This window comes from Corvus kubaryi, unplaced genomic scaffold (assembly GCF_017639235.1).
Source record: "Corvus kubaryi isolate FWS band 111438036 unplaced genomic scaffold, C.kubaryi_AGA036_p1.0 74, whole genome shotgun sequence".
Classification (NCBI taxonomy): Eukaryota; Metazoa; Chordata; class Aves; order Passeriformes; family Corvidae; genus Corvus; species Corvus kubaryi.
In genome coordinates this window covers 5,512,738-5,536,206 of record NW_024582061.1, presented here as the reverse complement: position 1 = coordinate 5,536,206, position 23,469 = coordinate 5,512,738, and the positions used below count along the sequence as shown (strand labels likewise).

At 42.5% G+C, this 23,469-nt stretch overlaps 2 protein-coding genes across 2 annotated transcripts; one reads left to right on the top strand and one right to left on the bottom strand.

Moving 5' to 3' along the window:
* Positions 1 to 152: 152 nt before the first annotated feature.
* On the top strand, positions 153 to 3,088 carry SYCE3 (synaptonemal complex central element protein 3). The gene is made up of 2 exons (XM_042051036.1): positions 153 to 1,246; positions 2,169 to 3,088. Exons 1-2 carry the CDS (start codon positions 1,141 to 1,143, stop codon positions 2,336 to 2,338), a joined length of 276 nt encoding a protein of 91 aa, XP_041906970.1. The 5' UTR covers positions 153 to 1,140; the 3' UTR covers positions 2,339 to 3,088.
* A 4,138-nt stretch (positions 3,089 to 7,226) lies between these two features.
* Positions 7,227 to 19,924, bottom strand: YBX3 (Y-box binding protein 3; the record flags this gene model as incomplete). The annotated part of the gene is made up of 8 exons (XM_042051189.1): positions 7,227 to 7,766; positions 8,178 to 8,278; positions 9,311 to 9,482; positions 11,124 to 11,215; positions 12,412 to 12,534; positions 13,196 to 13,285; positions 18,079 to 18,112; positions 19,815 to 19,924. Coding segments are annotated over 7 exons (687 nt in total), but the record flags the coding sequence as incomplete, so codon positions are not given.
* Between the last annotated feature and the right edge of the window lie 3,545 nt (positions 19,925 to 23,469).

Here is a 23,469-nt window from a genome sequence, read left to right as displayed (position 1 = left end):
CCGCCGAGCTCTCCCGAGCGCTTGTTTTCGTAAAACACAGAATCAACCGAGCCCGCGAGCTCGAGGGCGGAGCGGGCGGGAGGGACGGCACGGCCGGCGGGCGGGGTTTAGTGTCCCGTTACCGCCCGCTCTGTCCGTGAGGGCGGGCGGCGGCGCCGCCGCTGCTGCGGGGGACGCGGCCCCGGCCACGGCCGAAGGGTGCCCGTGGTGGGGGACAGCAGCGGGGCGTGGGCTCTCCAAGGGCTCCGGGGAAGGGGCTGCCCAGTTAACCTTAGTTTTACCTCGTTGTATGAAGAGCACCCAGCGTCTGAGGTTTGGCACCGGTTTAAAATCCTGTCAAGCCATTACAAACCGCCCGTCGCATTCCTTCCGCACGCATCGGGAATAAAACCCGGAAAACAGATGCCCACTGAGTCTGAGAAATCATAGGATAAAAACTACGCAGTGTGATGGATAAAGGCGCCACACTGAAGTTCTTCCATTTCCTTCTTCATAGTTCTGTCCCATCCATCGGTGGTTTTCAGAATAGGAAATTAAAGGCAATGCTTTGCGTCACATTTTCGGTGAACACTGAGGTTCTAAACTTTATTTTTGCCCCAAGCATTTTTACATCCTAGAATTTCACCCCTACAACTAAACAGAGGTTAGGGAATCATAATCACTTATCTGCCTGTATGGTGACAGAACTTAGTGTTTGCACTTAACCTGGCTGGAGCCTGCAGTTGTGAAATAAATACTGGTTACAAATGGGGATTTTACAAATAACTTAGAAAATTAGGAGTTGCCCTGGGTCAGAGTATTTGGGAGAGAAGCTGGAAGACAACTGTAACAGGGTAATGAAGGGTTTGACAAAATGATCTGTTATTACTGATACAAAAAATCTTTATTTGGCACAAGCACAGCATATTTGAGCTAATTCTTTCTACTTAAATTAATTTCAAAATAGATTGAAAATAATATGCAGCATACAGGTGATGACCAGTAGCCTTAAGGTCAGATTCTTGCTGAATTCACTTGTAAATCTAAAATGTATATGCTTATTTTTATTTTATTTTTTATTGCAATGTTACTTTGTCTCAACTGTGAAAATCAACTCATTTTAGAGTAAAATAAAGTAGGAAATTCCTGGTTTCCTTATAGATGGCTGAATCAGAATTTCAGCAAGGAAACAATGATGATGGAAAGACGAGGGAGAACTTTAAAAAGAGCACAGAGGAACTTCTGGAGAAAATGGAAAATCTAACAGGTGCAGGTCTTTATTAAGAATGACATAGATTTTTGTACTAAAGACACTGAAGATTTATTTTTTATATTTCTTCCGTAAACTTCTGTGTGATAGAAACGTAAATGAAGACAATCACCATCAACTAATGCCCTTGTTCTTAATTGTGAAAAAGTATGCAAATAATTGAGATGGTTCAGATGGCTCAGAACGAAAAATCGATAGGTGATGGATGCTTAAGCAGTGCAGAGTGTTGGTTAAAAACAGAAACAGGTGTTTTATGTACAATTATTAAAATACAGTATATAAAATGAGACTTAGTTCTCAAAAATTGATACATACCACCTCCCAGGTCCGTGCACTACAGTGAATTCTTGGTAAAATAAGAGGGAATGTACGTAAGTGTACATAAGTTTAGCACATAAGTGCTAAAACTATTTGCTCAGCTTTATCAGATACTCATTATTTCAAAATCAATTTCATTATTTAAGTTATTCATTATTTCAAGATCAATTTCATTACTTAAGTTGTCCGTAAAATATTTCATCTCTATGTTGCAGTCTCCTTGATCTTACTCTTCCTCATCTAACCCAAGCTGTAACTGGTCTGGAGAGAGGGTTCCTTATATAATATTCATATATTTTACAACAGTCTCTTGACTCTTTCTATTTGATTATCTGTTTTGTTGTGATTTTTAGGTGAAGTGTCCATCCCCCTTTTGTAATTTACATCAGTATACTTCCATTATGGAGTATTTTGAGGTACTTATAAAGAAGTAATACTGAACAGTCTATTTAGTCTTGAGTATTACTGCAGGCAGTTTGCATTTTATCTTACAGTCTTCTCTGAGATCTGAACTGATAATAACTGATTTTGTGTATTGAATCAGCCATTGCTTTTTTTCTGGCCAGAATTCCTGGTTTAGTAATACCTGTTGTGTTTGCAGTGTGGGCAACCCAGATAGTCTATGACTGCACAGCCATCCGGACCAACCCAGCCCTGACCACCACCATGCAGCACTTGGAAGATGCCTTCCTGAGGTGCAAAGAGCACATGGAGAAGAAAAGGCAAGAGGTGCTGATGGAATCTAGAGGTGAAGAGCAAAAAAAGGAATAAACTGAATTTGGTCACACTGGCAGAACAACAACCCTTGGAAAATCCCTTAGGTCTTTTTTCCTTCCAGCTGTGGAGGCTTCCCAGCCACTGTGGGAAATGGATTGGCTTTCCTCTTGCTAAGAACTACTTATTTGTGTACATCTGTGGAAGTATTTTAACGAGATTACACATACAGCTTTGTATTGTTGAGGGTAAAAGGCAGCAATGTGTGTATTCCTATGATGCCCATCAGTAATCCCTGTAGTGTTTGCACTCACAATTTACACACCCTCTGTCCTTTTCCCTGGAAGATCATACTCACTCCATGGTCTGGAGTGAATTCTTTGAGACCTGAACAAGCTGGGGGGATGGGGAGCAGGGGTGCTGTAGAGGACTATCACAGTGCCATTGCACCAGCCCATGCCTTTCAAAGAACACTGAAGAATTGCTTGTTTTTCCAAATGAAAAGCAGGTGAAGTTCTAGATTTGCAGGTAGACTGTGTTGGTTTTATTTGGGATCATCTAGGTGTTCAATTACATAGCTTTATTATTTAGATAGATCATCTGCACGTGTTTCATTTTCTTCCATTAGATTTTTAACCATTTCTTTGAACTGGTTTCCCCAGAAAGATTGTTCTTCTCAAACCCTCGGAAGGTGGCATGACTTACTGAATTAAAAAATTTGTACCATTATAGACTGCAGTGTGTGTGGTGGCATTGCTGCAGAAACCAAACTAACCATGTTATAAAACGTGCTTCTCTCCATATGTTCTTACTGTGCAATATGAGAAAAGGACAAAAAAATTACTTTTTTAGTCAGGATGTGGATTAAGAGCACTACCTCATGGCTTGTGGTTATACATAAATGAGTAATTTATCTGAGATGGAAATCAGTGCAACAAGTTTTAAGGATCTTCCCTTTCATTAAAATCAGTCTCTTTTAACTAGAAAGTAAGTACCATGTAGCAAGTGAGAGTATCTCCATCTCCTCTGAAGAGGTATTTAATGATTTAAATCACATATAAATGATCTCTAAAAGTTTGACAATTTTTAGACTGTGTATTTCTTTGAGATTGGTGGAACTAAATTCAGACAGAATGTTTATCCACACTGAAGTAAAAAATATGGAAGCAATTTAACTTTGTTTCTTTTTTTAATGGCACCAAGTATTTACAGAGGTACAAATGGTAAAGAACAAACTTTGAACGCCACACTTGAATTTCCAGTGGGTAGGTCTTCACTTCTCCCCAAGATTTTCTTCCCAGTTATGTGATGATTACGAGAGGAAAGTTAGGGATAGGCAGCAGTGCTTATTCCTAGAAAAGCTATACAGCAAGTTATTTATACTTTTACTTTGTTGGTTTTTTTAAATTTAAGGTTGAATTTCTTCATTTATTGGGTTATTATTCACCATCTACCCCATTTCAGCCCCCCTAGAGCCTGCAGCAGAGCCCAGATAGCCCACATTGCAGCACCTTTATTTCCTGTCACAGGGGTGTGCCCGTGAATTTTCAGAAAATTATGTGGAGCAACAGCCCCATCTAGTGCTCACGTAACTGTACCAGTAAACTGGATTGCTGCCATCTCTTAATTCCCCAGCCCCCGTTTTCTGTGATGAAAAGTGTCAGCAGTCGTGTGCTGTGTAACAGTGCAATGCTTTTACCATCCATGTCACAGCAGAATTTATTGATCTTAGTTATGCACCGCACCTGTGGCAAGTGATGCCCAAGAGCCATCAAATGGAGCCACACATACTCTCAATACTCTGTTTTGGAGTTTCCATTAAGTTTTTTACCAAGAAACATGAGACTTACACAGAGCTTCCTGTATAATTCTGATGGAAATTCTGATGGTTGAAACTCTGCCCTTCTCTCCAGTGTAAAACAACTGAAACGGGGCTGAAATGTGAACATTTTACACATCCACTCAGGCATCTTGACCTGGTCAGGACATGACCTACAGCTCTGTTTAGAATATTTATTTCATTTACTACTACTGCTCTCTAGTTCTTTATTATAGCCCCACTTCAGGTTATCTCAGAAAGGCACAGGAGTCCATATGAGCTGTTTTACCTTTTAGCAGTTTCAAAATTTCAGTCCAGATTCTTGCAGCAATTTTTCCTGAAATTGAATCTGTAACACCTCTATTTACACATACTATTAAAATAATGTGGGTTTTTTCTGAACAAGAACTGTACATAGGCACTACTGGCATGAAAGTGGCAGTGTATAATTGATGAATTGTAAGGACCTTTGTGATCCTACTAAAGTCACCATTTACAAGTCAAAACTTACATTATTCTTCAAAGTTCGGCTATATTTTGACATTAGTCAGGAAATATAATGAAGCCCTGAGTAATTTCTATGACATTTTAAAACCTTAAGATATTAATTATTCATCTCATCAGCTGGTGGTATTAAGTCATCAAGATCCATTTTCTGCTCAGTACATCATTGTCCTGCCCTAGGACTCAAATTTCAGTCACAGCAGCCTTGCTCCACTATTGCAAACAGCTCAAAATAGAGAGTTCAAGCCACCAATTGTTTGACATAGCTTCCAAAATCTTCTCATCCCCTTTACACTGAGCAAGGATCCCACTGCCACTTGGCTCGTGCAGCTGCTTTTCCCTACAACTCCAGAGCAGGCACTTCCTCTCTACAGGATCACTGTGGTGCTGAAGGCTCATTGGTTCTCCAAAAAAGCCAATCCAGCAGAAAGCAGAATGATGTCTCAGACCATGGCTTTGAACTCGGGATCTGCAAAGAGACTCTCTAAAAAAGCTACAATGAATAACAGAGTCAGGCATGCACAGCTGATTTCACAACCCTTACAGCAAGCTATGTAGCATGGGCTTTATTTCCAAAGTTTTTTCCAACTGCAACAGAAGATGTTTCACTTCCAAGGCATTTGTTGCACCTGTGTAGTCCTCCCATGGATACAGAAGCTTACAGGACGTGTATCCCTCCAGACTGTGAGTGCCTTGAACTGCAATTATGTTCAAATGAAACAGTGCACAAAGGCCTACAAAACTTTCTTCTTCCTTTCTTTATCCTCCTCAAAAGTCCACAAGTCACAGGGACTGTCTTTGCAGGACATTACCTGCTCTGCAAATTCAAAATCCATGGAGCTAAATGTCTTTTCAAGAAACCAAACCAACAAAACTCAAACTAAGCCCTCATCTGAAAATAACCCACAGCCTTATTTACAGGTATATAAGCACCAGCTGCCAAGAGAAATGACCCTCATTATTGAGCACCAACTTTATTTTTTTTTTCCTGCCAAATTCAGCTAACAAGAGCACAAGTGGCCTAGTAAAGGAACAATTTAGAACTAGCCCAAGACATCTAAAAATGTAATTTTAGTGAGTGCTTTAAACTTTGCTAGAGTGAAGCTTGTATTTTCATAACCAGGGAATTGAGGGATCAAGTAGGTTATGTCAGTCACTAGCTTTTGTTTTATGCAAACGTTCTTAGTACAGAGGCAGGACAGAAGTAACAAAGAGAACTCAATGATAGGACACTCCTTGCACTTCTCCTTCAGTTTCTCCTTCCATTTAAAAAAAAAAAAAAAAAAAAACTAGTTAGGTACTTTTGTTAACTTGATCCAATCTGACCTACATTTTTGCAGAGATTAAGAAAATTCTCTTTAGCCTGTCAAATCTCTTTAAGAAAAAATACCTATTGAAGGCAGTTCAAGTAGTTTTTTTATGACAAATTCTGCAGTAATGTTTCAGTATTGATGAATATCTTGCACCTGTTACGATGAAATTACCAACCTCTCCCCAATGTGCCTGAGCATTTAGTTCTGAACAAAATTTAAGCCTAGTAAGATCTATCCTGCTTAAGAATTTTTAAAAGGTGCCATTCCTTATATTTTCCTCACCTTATTACATTTTATTTTGTGTCAAAACAGACGTATTTCTTCATCTTCCAAGTAAAAACTTCTTCCTCAAGCAAGCCTCTGGCTTTCACTTCACAACTCATTAGAGGTTGCTAATCCCTTGCAATTCAATCAGCTGCAGGCAGTGCAACTCATGCACCACTAAGCCTCTTGTTACCCTCCCTCTCCCCAAGGCAACGGCAACAGGGTGTGAGGGTCCTTCCTCACCTTCCCAGAAGCTGGAAGCAAAGGGCTTTTGTGTGTGATTATGCCCTGTACTCTCTGCTTATTTCCTGAAGAGTAACAGGAATATTTGTTTGAGAAACAAACATACTTATCTAAGGTTTGGGAATAGCAACTGCAAGACAGGAATGTGAGAAACACTGGACTAGACAATGAAGGACAAAAGATATGCACCCATATTCAAGAGCTGGAAGTAGACTGGTAACACCTGGAAGACAGCCAAGTTTTAGGGAAGAATATTAGAAAACCACTGATGTTAGCAAGACAGCTCAGTACTTTGCTCATTAACACAAGGTGGCACAGGTACTGAGATTTTACTGGTTTGCACTAAGAGAGTGGAGAAGCCAGTCAAACATTACTCAGAACAGAAGCTTGCATAAAGTGGTAGTTACTAAGCCAGTGTCCTTCTTGAGCAGAAGAGTCTCAAAACTTGGATTCTACTGTTTACAGAACACAAAAGCCTACCAAAACAGATGAGGATAAAACCATTCCAGGAACTCACTCCACATCCCCCAAACTCCTGCGACAAGACAGTAACAAGAAAATCCAACCATTAAACATTATTAGAGCCAGAAGAGAAGAGAGGACAGAGTAAGTTATAGCTCTGTTTTGTGATTTCTTTGCAGAAGTTGTTTTGTATTGAAGTATATCCACCTAACCATGCTCACGTATCATCCAGCAGGACACACTAAAGAGGCAGCTCTCTTCCCATATAAATGCCAAAGGAACAAGATTAAAATAATGAATTATTTTAAAAGCTAACATGAAAAAACACACTAAACCAGAGTTTTTTGGTAGTTGAAATCACTTTTATTTGTGAGGAACGTCACCCATGCTGCACAGTTTCAAATAGATCTTAACAAGGAACGCGGAAGTTTGTCCTCCCCATGTCCTGCAGTGAACAGGACTGGCACAGAAAAAAAAAAAAACTCACACTTGGGAGGTTTAGCACCAGCATCCAATAAAAAAAGCATTTTATTTCAATTTTAGTTCTTTGGTTGGTTTTTTTTCCCTTTTCAGTTTGATACCAAAAGAAAAATTGAAAAAAATCAATACTAGCAAAACAGTGAAATTCTAGGGAAAAAAAACCCAAAAAACAAAAAGCCCCACAGTTGCTGTTGAAACTAGGGAGGTTGTTCTTTCTGAATCTCACTCTCTTTCTCTCTTCATGCATCTATCTTGTAGGCGTTCCCTGGATCTCAGCTGCTGGTAAATTTTGTTTTCTTTTACATTTTGGTATTTCAAATCTTTGCTTTCATCATCACTGTTGATAATTTATTGCTTGTGTGTTTCTTTGGTGTTACTTTTGAGTTGTATTTTAGGACACCTGTTGAAGAGCCAAATTTGAAAAAAAGCAATGCAGTTTAAGTTTCACTCTCTCATTAAACAGACAAGATGTCAAATGAAAAGATAGTTACAACAGGCAGGATAAGCATAACTGGCCTATCCTGCCCATAATCAGGATCTTTCAAAAATAAAATAACTCATCAGCAGATGCTATTACTATACAGATCAGAGAGCTTCCAAGAAAAAAAGAAATCAATTATAAAGCAAAACTTACTTTGTGACAAACACAGAGGCAGAGAAAGAAGAGAAAAGCAGCATCTTGGTTTGCCTATAGAGCACTCTCAGAACTTATCACAAATACCAAGCCATACATAAGGGGATGTGGCCAGAGCCCTAGGAGCATACACAACACTGCTTCCATTGGAAAACAGGAACTAGCCATACTCCTTACCTGAGCGATGGTAAAGGTGCCTGGGGAGCCGGACATTACTCAGCACCACTCTGCTCTGTCACTGGAGCAGGATTTTCAGCAGGTGTTTCAGTTACCTTTGTCTGAGACACAACAAACTCTTATTATAGGAAAAGGCTGACCTCCACACCCTTCCTCTATTCAGTGGTACAGCCAGCATAACCCAGGTCTTAAAACAAACACTAAACTTTAGTGTTTTCTGGAGATTCATTTTTCTTGAATTTCCTGTAATTGAGTATTACCCAGCAGATTCTGTCAAGGGAACACCTGAAGTAGACACTGGATGAAAAAATCTTTCCTCAATAAAGTAGAAGCTGTGTTTGCAAAAAGTTTCCTGAAATCATCTGGTTCAAACAGTTCAAGAAATAGACCTAGAGCATTCAAATCCATCTCTCATGCTACATACAGAATTAAGGTTTAAGGAAGTGGGAAACACAACTGCTTCCACTTCAAAAAAAAGTTGTCACAGTCTGACCCCCAATTAAGAACTATCCAGAAGCAATCCCTATCCCACTGGTGGTTTCTTTTAAGATACGGTGCTTATTCTCCAAGAAGGTCAGAAAAAGTGGACAAGGACATCAGCACATCAGATTTGGTCATCAGACTTACCCAGTACATGAATTCACTTATTAAAAACTCACACAGGGCAGAAGGTCTTGAGCATTCACCCCTTAAAACCTCAGTCTCTGCCACACAGTCATAAAATGGTTTGGGTTGGAAGGGGATCTTGAAGAGCACCTCATTCCAACCCCCTGCCATGGGCAGGGATACCTTGGTTGCTCAGAGCCCCATCCAGCCTGGCCTTGGACACTTCCAGGGATGGGGCAGCCACAGCTTCTCTGGGCAACCTGTGCCAGGGCCTCACCACCCTCACAGGGAAGAATTTTTTTCCTCATATCCAATCTACACCTACTCTTTCAATTTTAACTCATTCCCCCTTGTCCTGTCACTCCATGCCCTTGCAACAGTCTTTCCCCATCTCTCCCTTCAGGCACTGGGAGGCCACAATGAGGTCACAATGAAGCTTTCTCTTCTTCAGGCTGAACCATCCCAATTCTCCCAGCCTTTGCTCCCAGGAGAGGTGCTTGTGGCTCTGAGCAGCTTGGTGTCCCTACCTCTTTGCCCTCCTGTGCTGGAGCGCTGGCAGGGCGCGGCCGGCGGCGGTAGTTGTAGGGGCGCCGGTAGCCGCGGCGCAGCAGCTGCTGGCTCATGGCATTGGCCTCGTGATGGTTTTCCTTGTTTTCAGCCTCTCCAGTCGCCGGGGCAGGGCGTGGGCGAGGGGGCCCTCTGACGGGGCAGAAGGAGGTGTTAAGTATGAAAGAAGCCCAAAAAAGGCTAAACTACAGTAATTATAACCCAGCAAAACCTTCCATAACCAAGTATCATCCTCAACAGTTTTGAGCACTGACAGACCATCCCTTTGGGGTTTGGCTGGCATATAGCTGGAAAGAAAAGACAAGGAAGGTGGTTGTCTCTTCCCTGCTGAAGCTCCATCACCATATTCTACTGTATCCTGCAACGAAGATGCTGTGAGACCTTTTGAATTGCTGGCTAGGAGAAGAAACAAGCCAGTAGTGGCCACATGGGCTGATTGTGCTAAGTTAGCCTTGGCATGGCAATATACCAGCCCAGTTCTATTCCTCATTTATGGTGCAGTTCCTGCAATCCTCCTCACTTCTACCTGCACACCATTCCTGGATCTTTCCTCTTTGCCTCATGTTGTCTCTCTTAACCATTTAGGAAAAGCGCCTATCACAGGTGAGCTGGACTTCATTAACAGTAAGCTACCAAGTCCATGTTCTTGATGCATACAGAGCATTTCACCTCATTTCCAGTATAAACAAAGTATGTTTATAAACTGTCCAAACACAGCTGAATTCCCATTAGCTAATCCACAGCTACCTAGTCCCAAAAGCCAATTTAGCTTTTCCAAAGGAACATAACAAAAGCACTAGTGTGATTGGATTTAGTGCCTGTAAACAAAAGCAATACTTTGTGAACTCAAACAGAAGCATTTCTCACTGATAGGACATACCATTCCTCTCACAGGAAAAATGCATCAGGAACTCTCAAGTTTCCATTAGTCATGGACAAGTTACTCAGCCTGTGATTCAGCCACATGACGTGCAAAAGACTCACTGGACTTGCTATGGTGCTATCTCTGACTCCCCAAAACTAATGAAGACTTTCAGGAATTAAATTTATTCAGCTCAAATGCCAACAAGCAGCAAGCATCAGCAGTATCCCATTTCCCACAGTCCTAGATAAAAGAGCCAAATTGAACATGAATACTCATAAACAGAAAAGCTCAAAGTAGAGGTGGAAAGCTTGTGGTTTTAGACCCAGATTCCAAAATGATGGATCCATTGTGCATGGAACAGGCAAGTCATTACAATTAAGAACAACCTTATTATCCCTATCAAATTCAGCTTGTTGCTGCTCTTGCACTGTTATTTACCTCTTTGTTTTTGAACAGACATGCACATGAAAAATGAGGATTACATCATTTCTGTAGTTCATCTCTAAATCCAGTGCTGGAATTTGACTTCAGCCCAGGATGTGGGTGGCTTTCTGGGCTGCAATTCCACATTTACCAGCTCACACACAGTTTTCACCCATGAGCACCATCCCAGATCAAGGATTTGGGTTATTGCTTGTCCAGGAAAGAATGAGTGTTCAGCTGGGAGGACATGGACCCTGCAACTCACTTCAATACGCTGCTCAGTTGTGAAAAGTAATGGCATGCAAAGAATTCTTTGCCTTTTCTGGGCCATTATGATTCTGAACATACAAGCACATGAGACAAATTTCTCCTAGTAATCAAAATGCTTCTCACTGTCCCTACCATTTGTGTAGGTGTTCCCACACGTGGAAGCCTGTATAGAACACAAAAGCATCTGTGTAACTGAGCAGAGGAACTGTACAGACCTGCGATAGCGGGGACGGTAGGTAGGATTCCTGTGCACTTGCTGAAGTTGCCCTCCTTCTGTGACCCCATCCTTGATTTCTCCCTCACCTCCCTGCCACCAAAAGAAAACAAAAGTGTTTTATTTGACAGGCAGTATAGTAACCATAACCCTGAATGCAAGCTCAAAAACAATATATCAGGACAGAAACCCCAGCATATTGAGTAAAAAGAAGCAGCAGATTCTCAAAAGGCTTTAATTTGGGCAAAGTTAGAATGAGGACAAAACAAGAGCCAACAGTCCTGCCCCTGCTCCTCACAGACTAAGAAGCTGTTCTTCTTAGAAACAGTTCTTTCTGATGCATATTTAGTGCATTTCAATAATGACAATGCACTGTAAGGGGTAAATGTGTTATGGAGAGGCAGCTATTGATCAGGACACTTCTGAATTTGGAAAGCTAACAAAGACATCACACAGAAACTTGACACAGGTCACTTCACATTCTACACAAAGCCCCATTCCACAGGGAACCCCCACAAAAACATCAAGAAAATTTAAGATAGAAAAATTGTATTACCTCACATCACTCTTTCTACACAGTCTTTTCAACCTTTCAGAGATGCAGTGGTTATCTTTCCCCTTTAGTTGTTAATTGATAAAGCTGCATGTTGGTTTTTTTGGGTAGTGTTTTTTTTTGTGGTTTGTATTTCAAATGCCAGCCACCAGTAATGTCTGTTTCACAAAATGTTACATGACTTACAGTTCCCACTGTATTCCGCCCTTTAAAAGAAGGAATTTAACAAGAGATCTAGAAAAAGAAGTGCATCTTCTGCATCCGATCCAGTAGGAAGGAAAAGCTGTAGCCTCCTGACAGCTCTTGGTAGTCTACATTCAGTTTGACATGTATCCTTCCCATTCTGCACAGCCATTTTAACCACCACGACCATACTCAATTAAAAAACCCACAATCATCTGTGATGTTCTCTCATGTATAAAACTGATCAGGATAAGTAAACATCCAAAGGAACTAGGATAGATAGTAGGAACAGGCAGCATTTGACAGCAGTCAAGGTATAATTGAGAGATTCAGAACTCAAAAAAATTACACTTCTCAGTTTACAACAGCCTTATACTACTTATCCACTTTGCAACATCAATCTGTTCTGTTTTTGTCAAGATGCTTTGTACACCATAACTTGAAAGTTTATTAGACCTATGTTGCACAGTCAGAAGTGCCTCAGACAGTCAGATGAGAAACAGCCCTGCCTGCATTGTGTGTGGCAGCAGCAATGCAGGGAAATTGAACTCACACTCCGAGGTGGTCCCCGGCGTCGGCCAAAATAGCCCCGTCGATAGCGGCGCCGGTCTGCAGCGTAGCGGCTGCCTTCCACGGGGACTCCATCTGGGCCAGTGACATTAGCTGCTTCTGCACCCTAAAAGGACAAAAGAAAGGCAGCCAGGGGGGTGTAAGAAAAGAACAACCATCTACAGGGAGAAGTTGCAACAGGGAAGAGGCTTTTTTGCCTAAGTTCTAAGCTACAGTGATTCCTTTCTCCCACATAGTGCAAAAGCAGGTTTGTTATTCCCAACCCCTTAACCAAGAGGTATCATCATGAGTTAAGATACTGAAATCCTATCTAACAGGCTGAGTTCAGAGGAGGAAGCAAGAAGTAACTGATTACAGAGACAAAAAAAACCCCAAAACCTCATAACCCTCAAAAATGTTCAAGAAAGAAGCATAAGGAAATTGAAAGCTCTTACAGTTATTAAGCTACCACACTCCAAGACAAATTCTTCCGGGCCATATATGCCTCAGTTAGTAATTACTGGGCAGGCTGTAGGCTTCAAATGTTCTATCAAGTAACAATTGCAGATTCTAGACACGCTAGGATGCAGTTTACTTGTAGAGTTTTGATACATACCTAGAAATATGTCTTAATGAAGTCTTTAAAAAACAGATCTCCCCCAGAAAAGCTGTATGAATGCCATCTACCCAGGGATAAACACATCAGATGGAGACACTAGAGACACAACTAAGGTTCTGTGTGATGTTAACTCTGTTGGACCACACCCTGAGGCTCCATTATCTCTCACCTTCTCTCCCTCGACCACATCAAATTCTACAGTCTCTCCATCACCAACACTGCGCAGGTACTTCCGTGGATTGTTTTTCTTTATGGCCGTCTTGAAAGGAAGAAGATACATAAAAATATATTATTTTATGTTACTTATCTTACACATTCATAGCCCCACAGGTGAGGGAAGGGCAGTATTTTTCTGCTACAATTCCAACTCTACACACGAGAGCAGTCACCACACCAAGATATTTCAAATACATAGACGTCTCTTATTTCACAGGCCCACCAATACCCAGTTCAAGGTTTCCTCTTTTCTCACTATTTATGAGTTTATAAATCAGCAGCTGCCCCAGGATCTGCTCTGTCCAGCATACTGAATATGGAAATTATTACAAATCTCCTGCATGAATAGAGCTCATACTGAGTGTTTGATCTCCTCCAAGCTGTACCAAGGCAGCTCGGGCAGCAAGTGTGACCCCTGCCTTCAGTCATTAGGAGACCTGTAGACCATCTAGAGAGAACTTAAGATCCAGAGCATTTTTGTAGAAGCATTAATTATATGGTATCATGGCAAGTCATGGTAACTAGGAAAGAATTACTCTAACTCTGGTGTAACATGAATTAGCATTTTATCTAAGTATCATAAAGGAGACCCCAGTATAACTCAGGTTATATGTTCCTACTATATAACACAACAATAGTACCAGAACAGACAAATGCAATTTTAGCCATCTCCTGGACAGAAGCCACAAAGCACCACAATAATAGCTATAAATAATACTATTATTGTTATATAAAAATAACAACATGGGTTTGGATCAAAGCCAGTTGTACACCTCCTCAGACCCACAGGAACACTCAAACCTCCAGGAGCAATTTTCAGTCTGTCAACTACAGATACCTTGTACTCTGTGGAGTATTTCTAGGATTCCACAACAGGCTGTTAGCAAGACAAGCCTACAATCTGTTCATTAGGCAAAGCTTCATGAACTGGAAGATGTCAGGGAGAAAAGACCAAGACATGCATTGTACAAGCTAATCCAGTAGCTATTTTCTTACTGAAAGATTATTAGCTTGCATTAGATTATTAAATAGCAATTCACATTAAGTTTCCTGGTCTGGGAATCTTTAGTTAGCAGGAAGAAGGGAGGTGCAGAGCCAGCAGAGAGAAACACACGTGGAAACACAGGGCATAAATCCGGCTTAAGAAATGGGACGTAGGGCAGAAACAGAAGAGCCAGTTGCCCTATCTGTCTGCAGTTCAAGAAAAACTGCAGCATGACCATCAATGGAGCTGTTACCTTCACAGAGCAACAACATTCAGCCAACAACAGCCCAAAAATATTTCCACCTGAAAGAAAAATTTATTCAGTTTAAAGCCCATCTTGACTAGTCTAGGAAACCTATTTTCCTTGCTGCTGAATAGAGTCTCCTTTGTGTTTCAGGCGACAGACCAGCATATCATTCATGCCATACCTTTCCCTGTATCCTGTAGCATCCCTGAACAGCCTAAGGATGGATGCAAGAGTGTACATACTATTATTAGCAAAAACATCCCAAGAGGTTTATTTTTTTTTAAATACAGAAACAGAATGAGCTGTTCAAGTCAATTCCTTTGGGAATTACTTTAGCAAGCAGAGACTCCACAATTAGCTCAGATAACTTTGTTTGCTTTCTGCTGACCTTTTAGTGTAACTGTCCCATTTCTAAAAATCAGAAAGAGGTGTTTGCTTTTCCATAAATGTTATATACTAGTACTAAAACACTTAATCTGCAGCAAAGTTAATGATTTAGTACTATTTGTACTGAAACAACTGACTAAAACTCGTAGAAGACTTGTGCTTTGCATACAACAGATGTCAATAAGCTGTATTTCAAACTCCTTCCCCTTCCTTGTAAGCACAGAAGAAGAAAGGACTAATAAATTTCTTTTCAGCAGAGAGTTTACTTAAGATTGATGAAGCTCCTCAGATATCCTTCAAATAGCATAATGGAAGATAAAAGCAACAGTATTCCACTTGTTCTGTTCCCAGCTTTATGGCCAGAAACTTCGAGATTCCAGATCTGCAATTGCCAACAGGAGATAGAGGCTGCAGTAGGCTGGAGCTTGTTTTATAAAGGCAATCAGGAAAATTTCATGTAAATCCTAGAAATCCAAGCAGAAAATATACAGCTTTACTACTGCAGCTGCAGATAAACACTGCTGAAATAAGCCTCTAACAAGCCTAAGCTCTAAGGTTGATGAAAAGACTTTTACTCTGTGTATCCAGAGGGGAGAGAGCACTATTCTCCCTGTTACTGTTTACCAGCATCCTGCAGGCTCCAGCTTCTCTAACTCAGAAGACAGATGTTTCATATTAACAGACAACACTCAACAACAAAGCCTTTCCTTCCCCATGGGGACACTGACTAACACGCAGCTACAAGAGCCTTCAGAGCTAGTTCAGGTTCTTGTTTGAAAGAGTTCTTTCCAGAAGCTCATACCATCACATCATCAGCACATCCAGCATTGTCCCAGAAACAGCCAGAATTTGTTACTCCAATTACTGGTGCAGGTACTCCAGGCTGTGCACGATCAACTCATGCCAGTGAAGTCAAGAGAAAGAGAGATTAACAACTCCTCACTGCTCATTGATTTAAACTCTAATTAAATGGAACTTCCCTGGCTGCTGACACTTTTCCTGGTGTTAAATTGCAAGACACACTGCAGCCCGCGAGGCAGATGGATCCCTGTTGCTCACAGCACCTGTAGCTGACTGACACAGCGCCCTGGACAGCACCTTGCACCAACCAACCAGGCAAGGTGAAGAACTGCCCTTCCCAAAAACACTGCCTGGGGCCCCGGCAAGACAAAGGGTTAACTCAAAGCAAGCCATGCATGCCCTAAAAAGAAAAGCATTTTAATCTGTACTAGTTATAAATAGCATCCAATAGCCAGACACCAAGCACTAACCCCCATTCCAATCATGAGATCGCCGTTCCCTCCCCATGCGGATGCACGCAGGGGAGGCAGGGAGGAAGCTCTATCTATTCAACTAGGTCAGCCTTATTCTGAAGGGATTAGGAGTGTAATCCAGCTCCTCCCAGGCACGAGGGAGGGGCAGAGCAGGCACTATCAGTGCAGAGGGAGCTTGAAGCAGGATGTTTGCTCACAGCATGGGTTTGCCTCCCTTGCGGACAGCCCCATCAGGAGCTCTGGCCAGAACATCCCAGGCTCTGGGAGCGAGCACATCCATGTACAGGATGAGGAACATTCGACTGCAGCCAAGCCAGAGCAGCACTAGAAGCATCTACTCTGCCATGCTCAGCCTGCCAGGAGGGTTAATCCGATGCAGGCCTGCACATGATGTGGTATTTCTGAAACAAAGCCAGTTTTGCTCACCCCAAAAGGACTTCAGCCACAGGAGGTGGGAAGTGCCCACCTCCACCCCCTCCACACACACCCACCAGTTTACATTTAGGGGAATAATCTTCTCTACAGGTAAAGGAGACAAAACAGCACAGATAACACTAGCTTTCTGTTTGGGTCTCAGCTGGCAGCCTTCCCAAGCAGAACAACACTAATCCATATTATCTGTCATCAGAACAACAGCCATTTTCCGGGACAGTGTCTCACAAGTATCAAGGAAACCTCATTTGTCTTTAAGGCAGTGCTGCCTATCCAGAACACATTTCTCTTCCAGAACTCTTCCCACCCTCCTCTGGACACAATCCCATCAGACCACAGATGGGTCAGCATGCCCACAGCACAGGCTGCTAAGGAAGGAAAATGACCATCGAAAATTGGTATATGCATTGAAAGCTCTTGCTCTCAAGTCCACCAGCCGAACCAGGAATGTGTACTGTGCACACTTACCAACATCATCTTTACTCATAACAGGCACTAGACTCATCCCCTCCCAGCTTCAGCCAGGTTCAGCTAACAGGTGTACACCCTATGACCCAGAGAAACAGTTACCACTATTCAGTCATCAAGACACAGGAACTAAACTAACTCTCCGTGTTGATTCATCAGCTAAGGATATGTGTACATATCCCAATCCTCTGTGACCAGCTCTGGAACAAACTTCCTGGTTACATTTGATAGAAATAGTGTCACTTATGCCACAGAGAAAGTGCATGATTTCAAAGATCACATGAGCCTGCAGACATTTTATACAGGACAAACTCTAGGGGCAAGATTGCAGTTTCTGGTGAATGATGCAAAACCAGATCTAAGCCAACTAATCAGTTGACATCAGCATGGAGACAGCAGCCTCTGTCTTGCCATTATTTGCCTGCAACCTGAGAGTCACAGTATAAACTTAGAACAGCCTCCTGACAGCCCAAGGAAAGCTAACCAATAACAAGCCGCTGGGCAAGCTCTCTCTGCTTGGGCACACTTGGCACACAGCCTTCCTTCTCTTCTTCCTAAGAGCAGCTGCCTCGTGCAGAAACAGCTGATGGCAACCCAGGCTGGTCAAGAGCCAGACTAGATCACTTTCTCTCCAATACCAGGGAGGGCAGACAGAACAGACCTGCAAAAAGAGGGTAGGAAGAAACAAAGGACACAAGGAGCATGAGGAAATAGGGGAAGGACAGACCAAGTAGAAAGATATTCAGACCAGTCACCTCACCAAGGGGAGACAACCAAACAAAAACCACACCAAAAAAACATCTTTAGTGTTCCAACTGGAGCAGACAAAAGGGGTTAAGAAGGATTAAAATACCTAGCCCTTTCACAGAGAAGGAAAACAACCTAATATTTCTCCCTGAAAATTTCAACATGCACATCCACTCAAGTTATCTGCAGAAAATATTCTAAGGAGAAGCCAGGACAAGGTTGGGTAGCTGTTGCAGGAAGCTGCATTAGAAACCTATCATAGTACACATCTCTAAGCACAATCACTGCTGTCTTACCTGGTGAACAAACACATCTTCTTTTGTATCATTTCTGTGAAAAGAAAGTGAGAAGTCGTAAGAGTTTAGACTAAGGAGACTTAACTAGAAATTCCTCGCTTTTCAAGTGAAACCCTCCTTCTCTCAGCCTGTAGCACATGCCCTGAATTCCATACATTCTGTCTAAGCCTATGCTACCAAAACCCTGCTCTGAACTTCTGTGGTCATTTGCTTGAGAACAGAAAGGACTCCTGGGTCTTCAAAAGCGTGAGAGGACGGGGGAGGTCCTCCATAATCTTCTGGCAAACATTCAGTGTTTTCTTTTTATGCAGGGCAGAGTTAATGACTGGACTGCTTGTTTTTCACTACTCTAACTCCCCAAAAACACTTCCAGAGGGACTGCAACCTGAGCTGTTACCCCAGAGGTCAAACAAGACTGGCCACAGCTGTTAACAGATCTCCTTTCAGTGAAACTCAAGGCAACCGGACACAAGAGGTGTTAGGAGAGTCCACAGGAGGAAAACCCAGACATGAATGTGAGGTTTTCTGGATTAGGCCAGACAGCTCAGGCTTCCACATGCAAAACACGAAGATAAGTCTGAGACCTTGAATCTGTGTTCCCACACAATAAGAAAGAGCCTAAGCCCTGCCATCTGTTCACTCAATTCCTTCTCTCCGAACAGAACAGGTGGGTCAAAGAGTTTGTGAAGATAATGCATAATCCCAAACTTGTTGTCCTGGATTGAAGCAACAGTAGATTTCATGTTAGGAAGAACACTAAGTTACTACACCATAACCAGCAGAAGGCTCTTACATCAACTGCTATTACAGACTTTAAGAGGACTTCTAATTAAAACTTTTCTTCCAATCTTGTGGAACCCTGGATAATAATCTCCAGAGACTGAGATTAATACCACAACTGGCTTCAGATCCATGAACATGGGGTCTTCTACCCCTTTCTGCACTGTCCAACTTACCCAAATCTACCTGATGTGTAACAGCTCAAGGACTTGTAGAGTGAAATAACTTGCCAGGTATGATTTTTGGAAGACAAGTGTTCAGCATGCAGGAGTTTCATTCCTCAAAAAAGCACATAAGACATTTAAGCCCCTCAACCCCAAAGATATTTCAGCCTTAAAACCCAGAGCTTCCTCCAGTAAATTGGAAGCATGGGTCTTCTGCACATAAGGTTGCAGTATGATCAGTCTCACATACAGCTGTTTGGACTCTCAATGTTATTCAGAGGTTTGTTTGTGCCCAGAGAAGAAGGAAAAAACCAAAAGATTCAAAGACAGAATTTCTATGAAACACAGCCCTAGCATATTTTCCGTGAGACGCTATCAGAGAATCTCAATGAGTATCCACAAGAGGTATTCTGACCAACCAATTAACACTAAGTTTACCTGAAAGTATTTCCCCTCATCCTCCTACCTTTCTCAGGCCTTCAAAAAAAGCCAGGCAGTCACTAAAGAACATGCAACTTATTAAGAGTGTAGTGAAGTAAACATGAGAAACAGGTAACAGACCAAATCTGTACTGAGTTTGACCCTTTCTGTTTTCTCCCCATACACACAACCTTTGATTGAGGGCTGAGGTGTTTTTAAGAAAGAGTTTGCTGAGTGCCTGGCCTAAGCTATCAACTGCATGAACTTGTAGTCAGGTCCTCAGACCTCTGTTACAATTAGTAATACATGGCCTATCACATGTACCACGAGTCTTAGTACAGCATAAATACAATTATCAGAATTTAAACATACCTGTTGATAAAGCCATATCCATTTCTGACATTGAACCACTTGACTGTACCAAGAACTTTGGTGGCTGGAAAGAAAGTTAAAGAAGTTAATCTAAAACATAAGAAAGCACAGTAACATTATAAAAATACTTCTATAATTGCATATGAAGTTGCAACCAGACTTACTCTGTTCCCTTAACACTCGAAGTGTGCCTTCACCTCCCAGTTCAGTTTATTCTAATGCAGTAACAAGACACAGTGCTTTAACACACTGCTTTTCAGCCACAAGTTTACCACACAGCACAAAGCCTAGCTCTATTTTCAGAGCTGACCATCCAACCCTTTTTTTATTTCTTATCCCAGAAATGGGCAGCAAACCTGAAAATCCCACTGCCATTCTTCAGTTCTCTTTAGGTTAGTAGCTAGACATGAAACACAGCTGAAGGAAGCTGTTTAAAATTCCTCTCTTTCACTTAAACTTGCCCTTCTTTCTTCCTTGGAAACCAGAAAAGCCCAAAGAAGATGTAGCAAGTACTGTGCAACCCTCTCAAGTGGAAAGGCAGCACATCCTTACTCTGGAAAAGCCCTTTCTTGCATTGTCAGCATCATGCTAACCAAGTAAGACCCCACAAGACATTTTATTTTTTAATACACCTGCTGCTAAGATAATCTGTGATTGCTTAGTTATAAAGTGACCAACTTCATGTTCCGTGGCTTTCAGGATCAAGGCAAGCTCCTGTCTCAACAGTAAAACAGCATCTACTTAAAAGCCACACTGCAGTGTCTTATAGGATCTAGCAAAACCTGTTTCTCTAACTTACAGGAATGTGTAGAAGGAACTCAACACTGATGGAGGCAGTTCAACTCCTCCTTACCTCACAGCAACTGGGTGGACACCACAAACTTGTACTTTTCAAACCTCTAGTAAAAGAGTTTTAGCCTCTGTAATTTAAGAGCTGTTACTCGTTACCACAGCTTGATCACAACTACCTAAACCACCTGTGCAGTACTTACTTGAAAAGGGTTCAGTCACCTACAGATGATTGCTTGCTAAAAACCTCACATACATGTTTTGGGGGTGGCAGGAACTCAAGAGGCAATTAAAAGGAAAACAGACTAGAGAATCTCCAGTTTACAAGTGCAAGCCACTCTGCTAGAGGCAAGAGCACACTGTAAATTGTTACCTTCATCTACTCTACACCTGTGTTCTTTCCTAAAGACTCACAAGGAGATGACAGAGCCAGCCAGACCTTCAGTCTCATGTAGTCTTGCCATTCTCATACACCCCTCAAGTAAGAACGTCTGGCAACAGCAGTGCATTGTAGCACTGCTGCTGTTACTACTTTCAGTAACAGGCCACTTCTCATTGCTCTTTTAGAAGTGAAGTTTTTGGCCTCCTTTAATACACTTTTTAGTAGGAAATGTTCTTATTTAGAAGCATGAAGTCTTAACATGACCGAGACATTACCTAGAAGAAAGGACTCTGCCTAGTACAACATACATTCCCAAGAATTCTTGTTTACAGGAACAGAAAAACATTGTTTCAGGGCCCAACAGTGATTCAGTAAACAGTGTTCAGCACCAGTATTTATAGCTGTGCTTTTAGGTTTAGTTTCACAGGGACATCACCACATACAGACACTTCCTGCTACCACAAAGGCATTGGCTACAAGAGCTCCCTGCACTCACACAAGTCAACAGGAGGGGTTCAGGGGGAACACAGAAACAGCGCCAACAGTAACTGCACGTTTCAGCCTGCTTTGAGAAACAATGCCAATACCACTACTTCCCTCAACATCATCCTTTCCCTCCCCTGCAAAATAGCTTTGGAATCTGTTGGCCTACTTGAACCACATTAGGAAGAAGCCCAGGAAGCATGACAAACACTCTCAGAGGGGTCAAGAGGCTGGGGAAGGAGAGGTAGTAAAAACTTACTCTGTGGCCAGCTGGCTGCTGCTAAGTGGATGAGTATGCACAGAGCTTAAAAACAACATTGTTCCAGGGGGGAAAGTTCAATACATTCCCCCTAAGACAGTGTGCTAGAGAAATACTATTTCCTGCAGACATATACAGTCTCCTCTAAGTATCACTGTGGGCCAGAAGACCCTCAGACAACAGCATGACACTGAACATCCATGGCACAGTCACCGGCAAGCCTGAGCAGCGAAGTCTGGCAAGGAGTAGGACAAGCGCAGAGGAAAACACAATAACCAGTTACACTGGTGAGTCACAGGAGGCAGTTGATGGGCTGACGTACATCCCACCAGCAAGCGGAAGCCCGAATATTTCTACAAGATGCTGTACTCTGACGCTATCAGAGGAAACAATCATCAGCCACTCCTACCCATGACAAAATAGCCTTTTAACAAGGAGAGCCAAAGCTTCCTGTGACCAGGAGAAAAGAGAAAGTTGAGTAACCTTTACCCATATTCCTAGAAGTCAGACATTTGGATGGCCTGAGCAAGCATAAGACAGTGCTTCTAACGGGATCTTTGTAAAAGAAGGCTTAAGTGAACATAATTACACAGGTGACCATTAACAGGGACACGTGAGGTGGACTTTAACATAAGTCCATCTTCAATTAGCATTTACAATGATCATTTTCCTCATCATTCCTAATAAAAAACTTGCCTAGCAATAAGGCCATTGTGCAAAACCATCACCACGGTGGTTTTCGTTTTCCTGCTAGTTCAAGAACGGTACTTCTACCTTCACTTCCCCCACCCCTCCTCTCTAAGCAATAGAAATAGGTGAACCAGGTAAAAACATTACCAGGAACAAAACAAGCTACATTAAGGCAAGAAGCAGCCAGATATATCAGCAGGTATGAATGTGCCGATTCCTGTGTACTAATTACTGACAAATGAGGTAAGGGGGAAAAAAAAAGAATCACAAAAGCTGTGCCTCCAGTCTCTGTTTTGCTAGAATTCTTCCTAACTCCACTCCAGAGAAATCCTTCACCTGATTCCTCTCTCTGTTGCAGTAAGATTTCAGTCTTACCCTTTAGAAGAGAAGGTCCTGTTTATCCCTTAGGGAAGTTTGGGACTCCACACTGTAAGTCAGCTTCAACTCTGCCTTTACCAAACACTTGAAGCTACACACTTATAAATAGTAGACCCTATCGGCAGTAGCCTGCAGATTGAAGTCTTGTCCTTTTCAACAGGCTGATCCCATTTAATTACAGTGAAGAAGAGCCACACTTGCTACGCACCGGGCTTGAGCACAGAAATGGCAACATAGCATTTTGTTTACCTTTTTACTGATAGTAAAGTAGAAACTAACCGTAAAACCCCCCCCCCCCCCCAAAACCTCAAAACAAGCAAGCCCCGCTAAACCTGGAAGCATTACTCAAGCAGGATTCTTTACGGATAAAAAACTTGTGCCGGGACCTTAATATTAAAGGGAGGCACAGAGGGTTTGGCAGCAGCCCTTCCCAGGGGAGATGCCGCCGGCAGGTGCCGGGGAGAGGCCGAGCCCGGCTGTGCCGCACTCGCTGTCCCGCACGCTCCGGGCCGATGAGGCACACCCGGGCTCCCGCCCAGCTCCCGAGCGCGTCACGGCCGGCGCCGCGCGGCTCCCCCGGCCCGCGAGGGAGGAGGCGGCGGCCCGGCCTGACTCACCGCGGGGGGGCGAGCGTGCCGGCCCGGGCTGCGGGCGGCGGCCGCGGGCGGACCCCC

Excerpts from the sequence above, each read along its gene's own strand:
- SYCE3 (XM_042051036.1), top strand. The coding sequence starts at position 1,141 with ATGGCTGAATCAGAATTTCAGCAAGGAAACAATGATGATGGAAAGACG. Across the intron at positions 1,247-2,168 it reads GAAAATGGAAAATCTAACAG|TGTGGGCAACCCAGATAGTC; the intron begins GTGCAGGTCTTT and ends TTGTGTTTGCAG.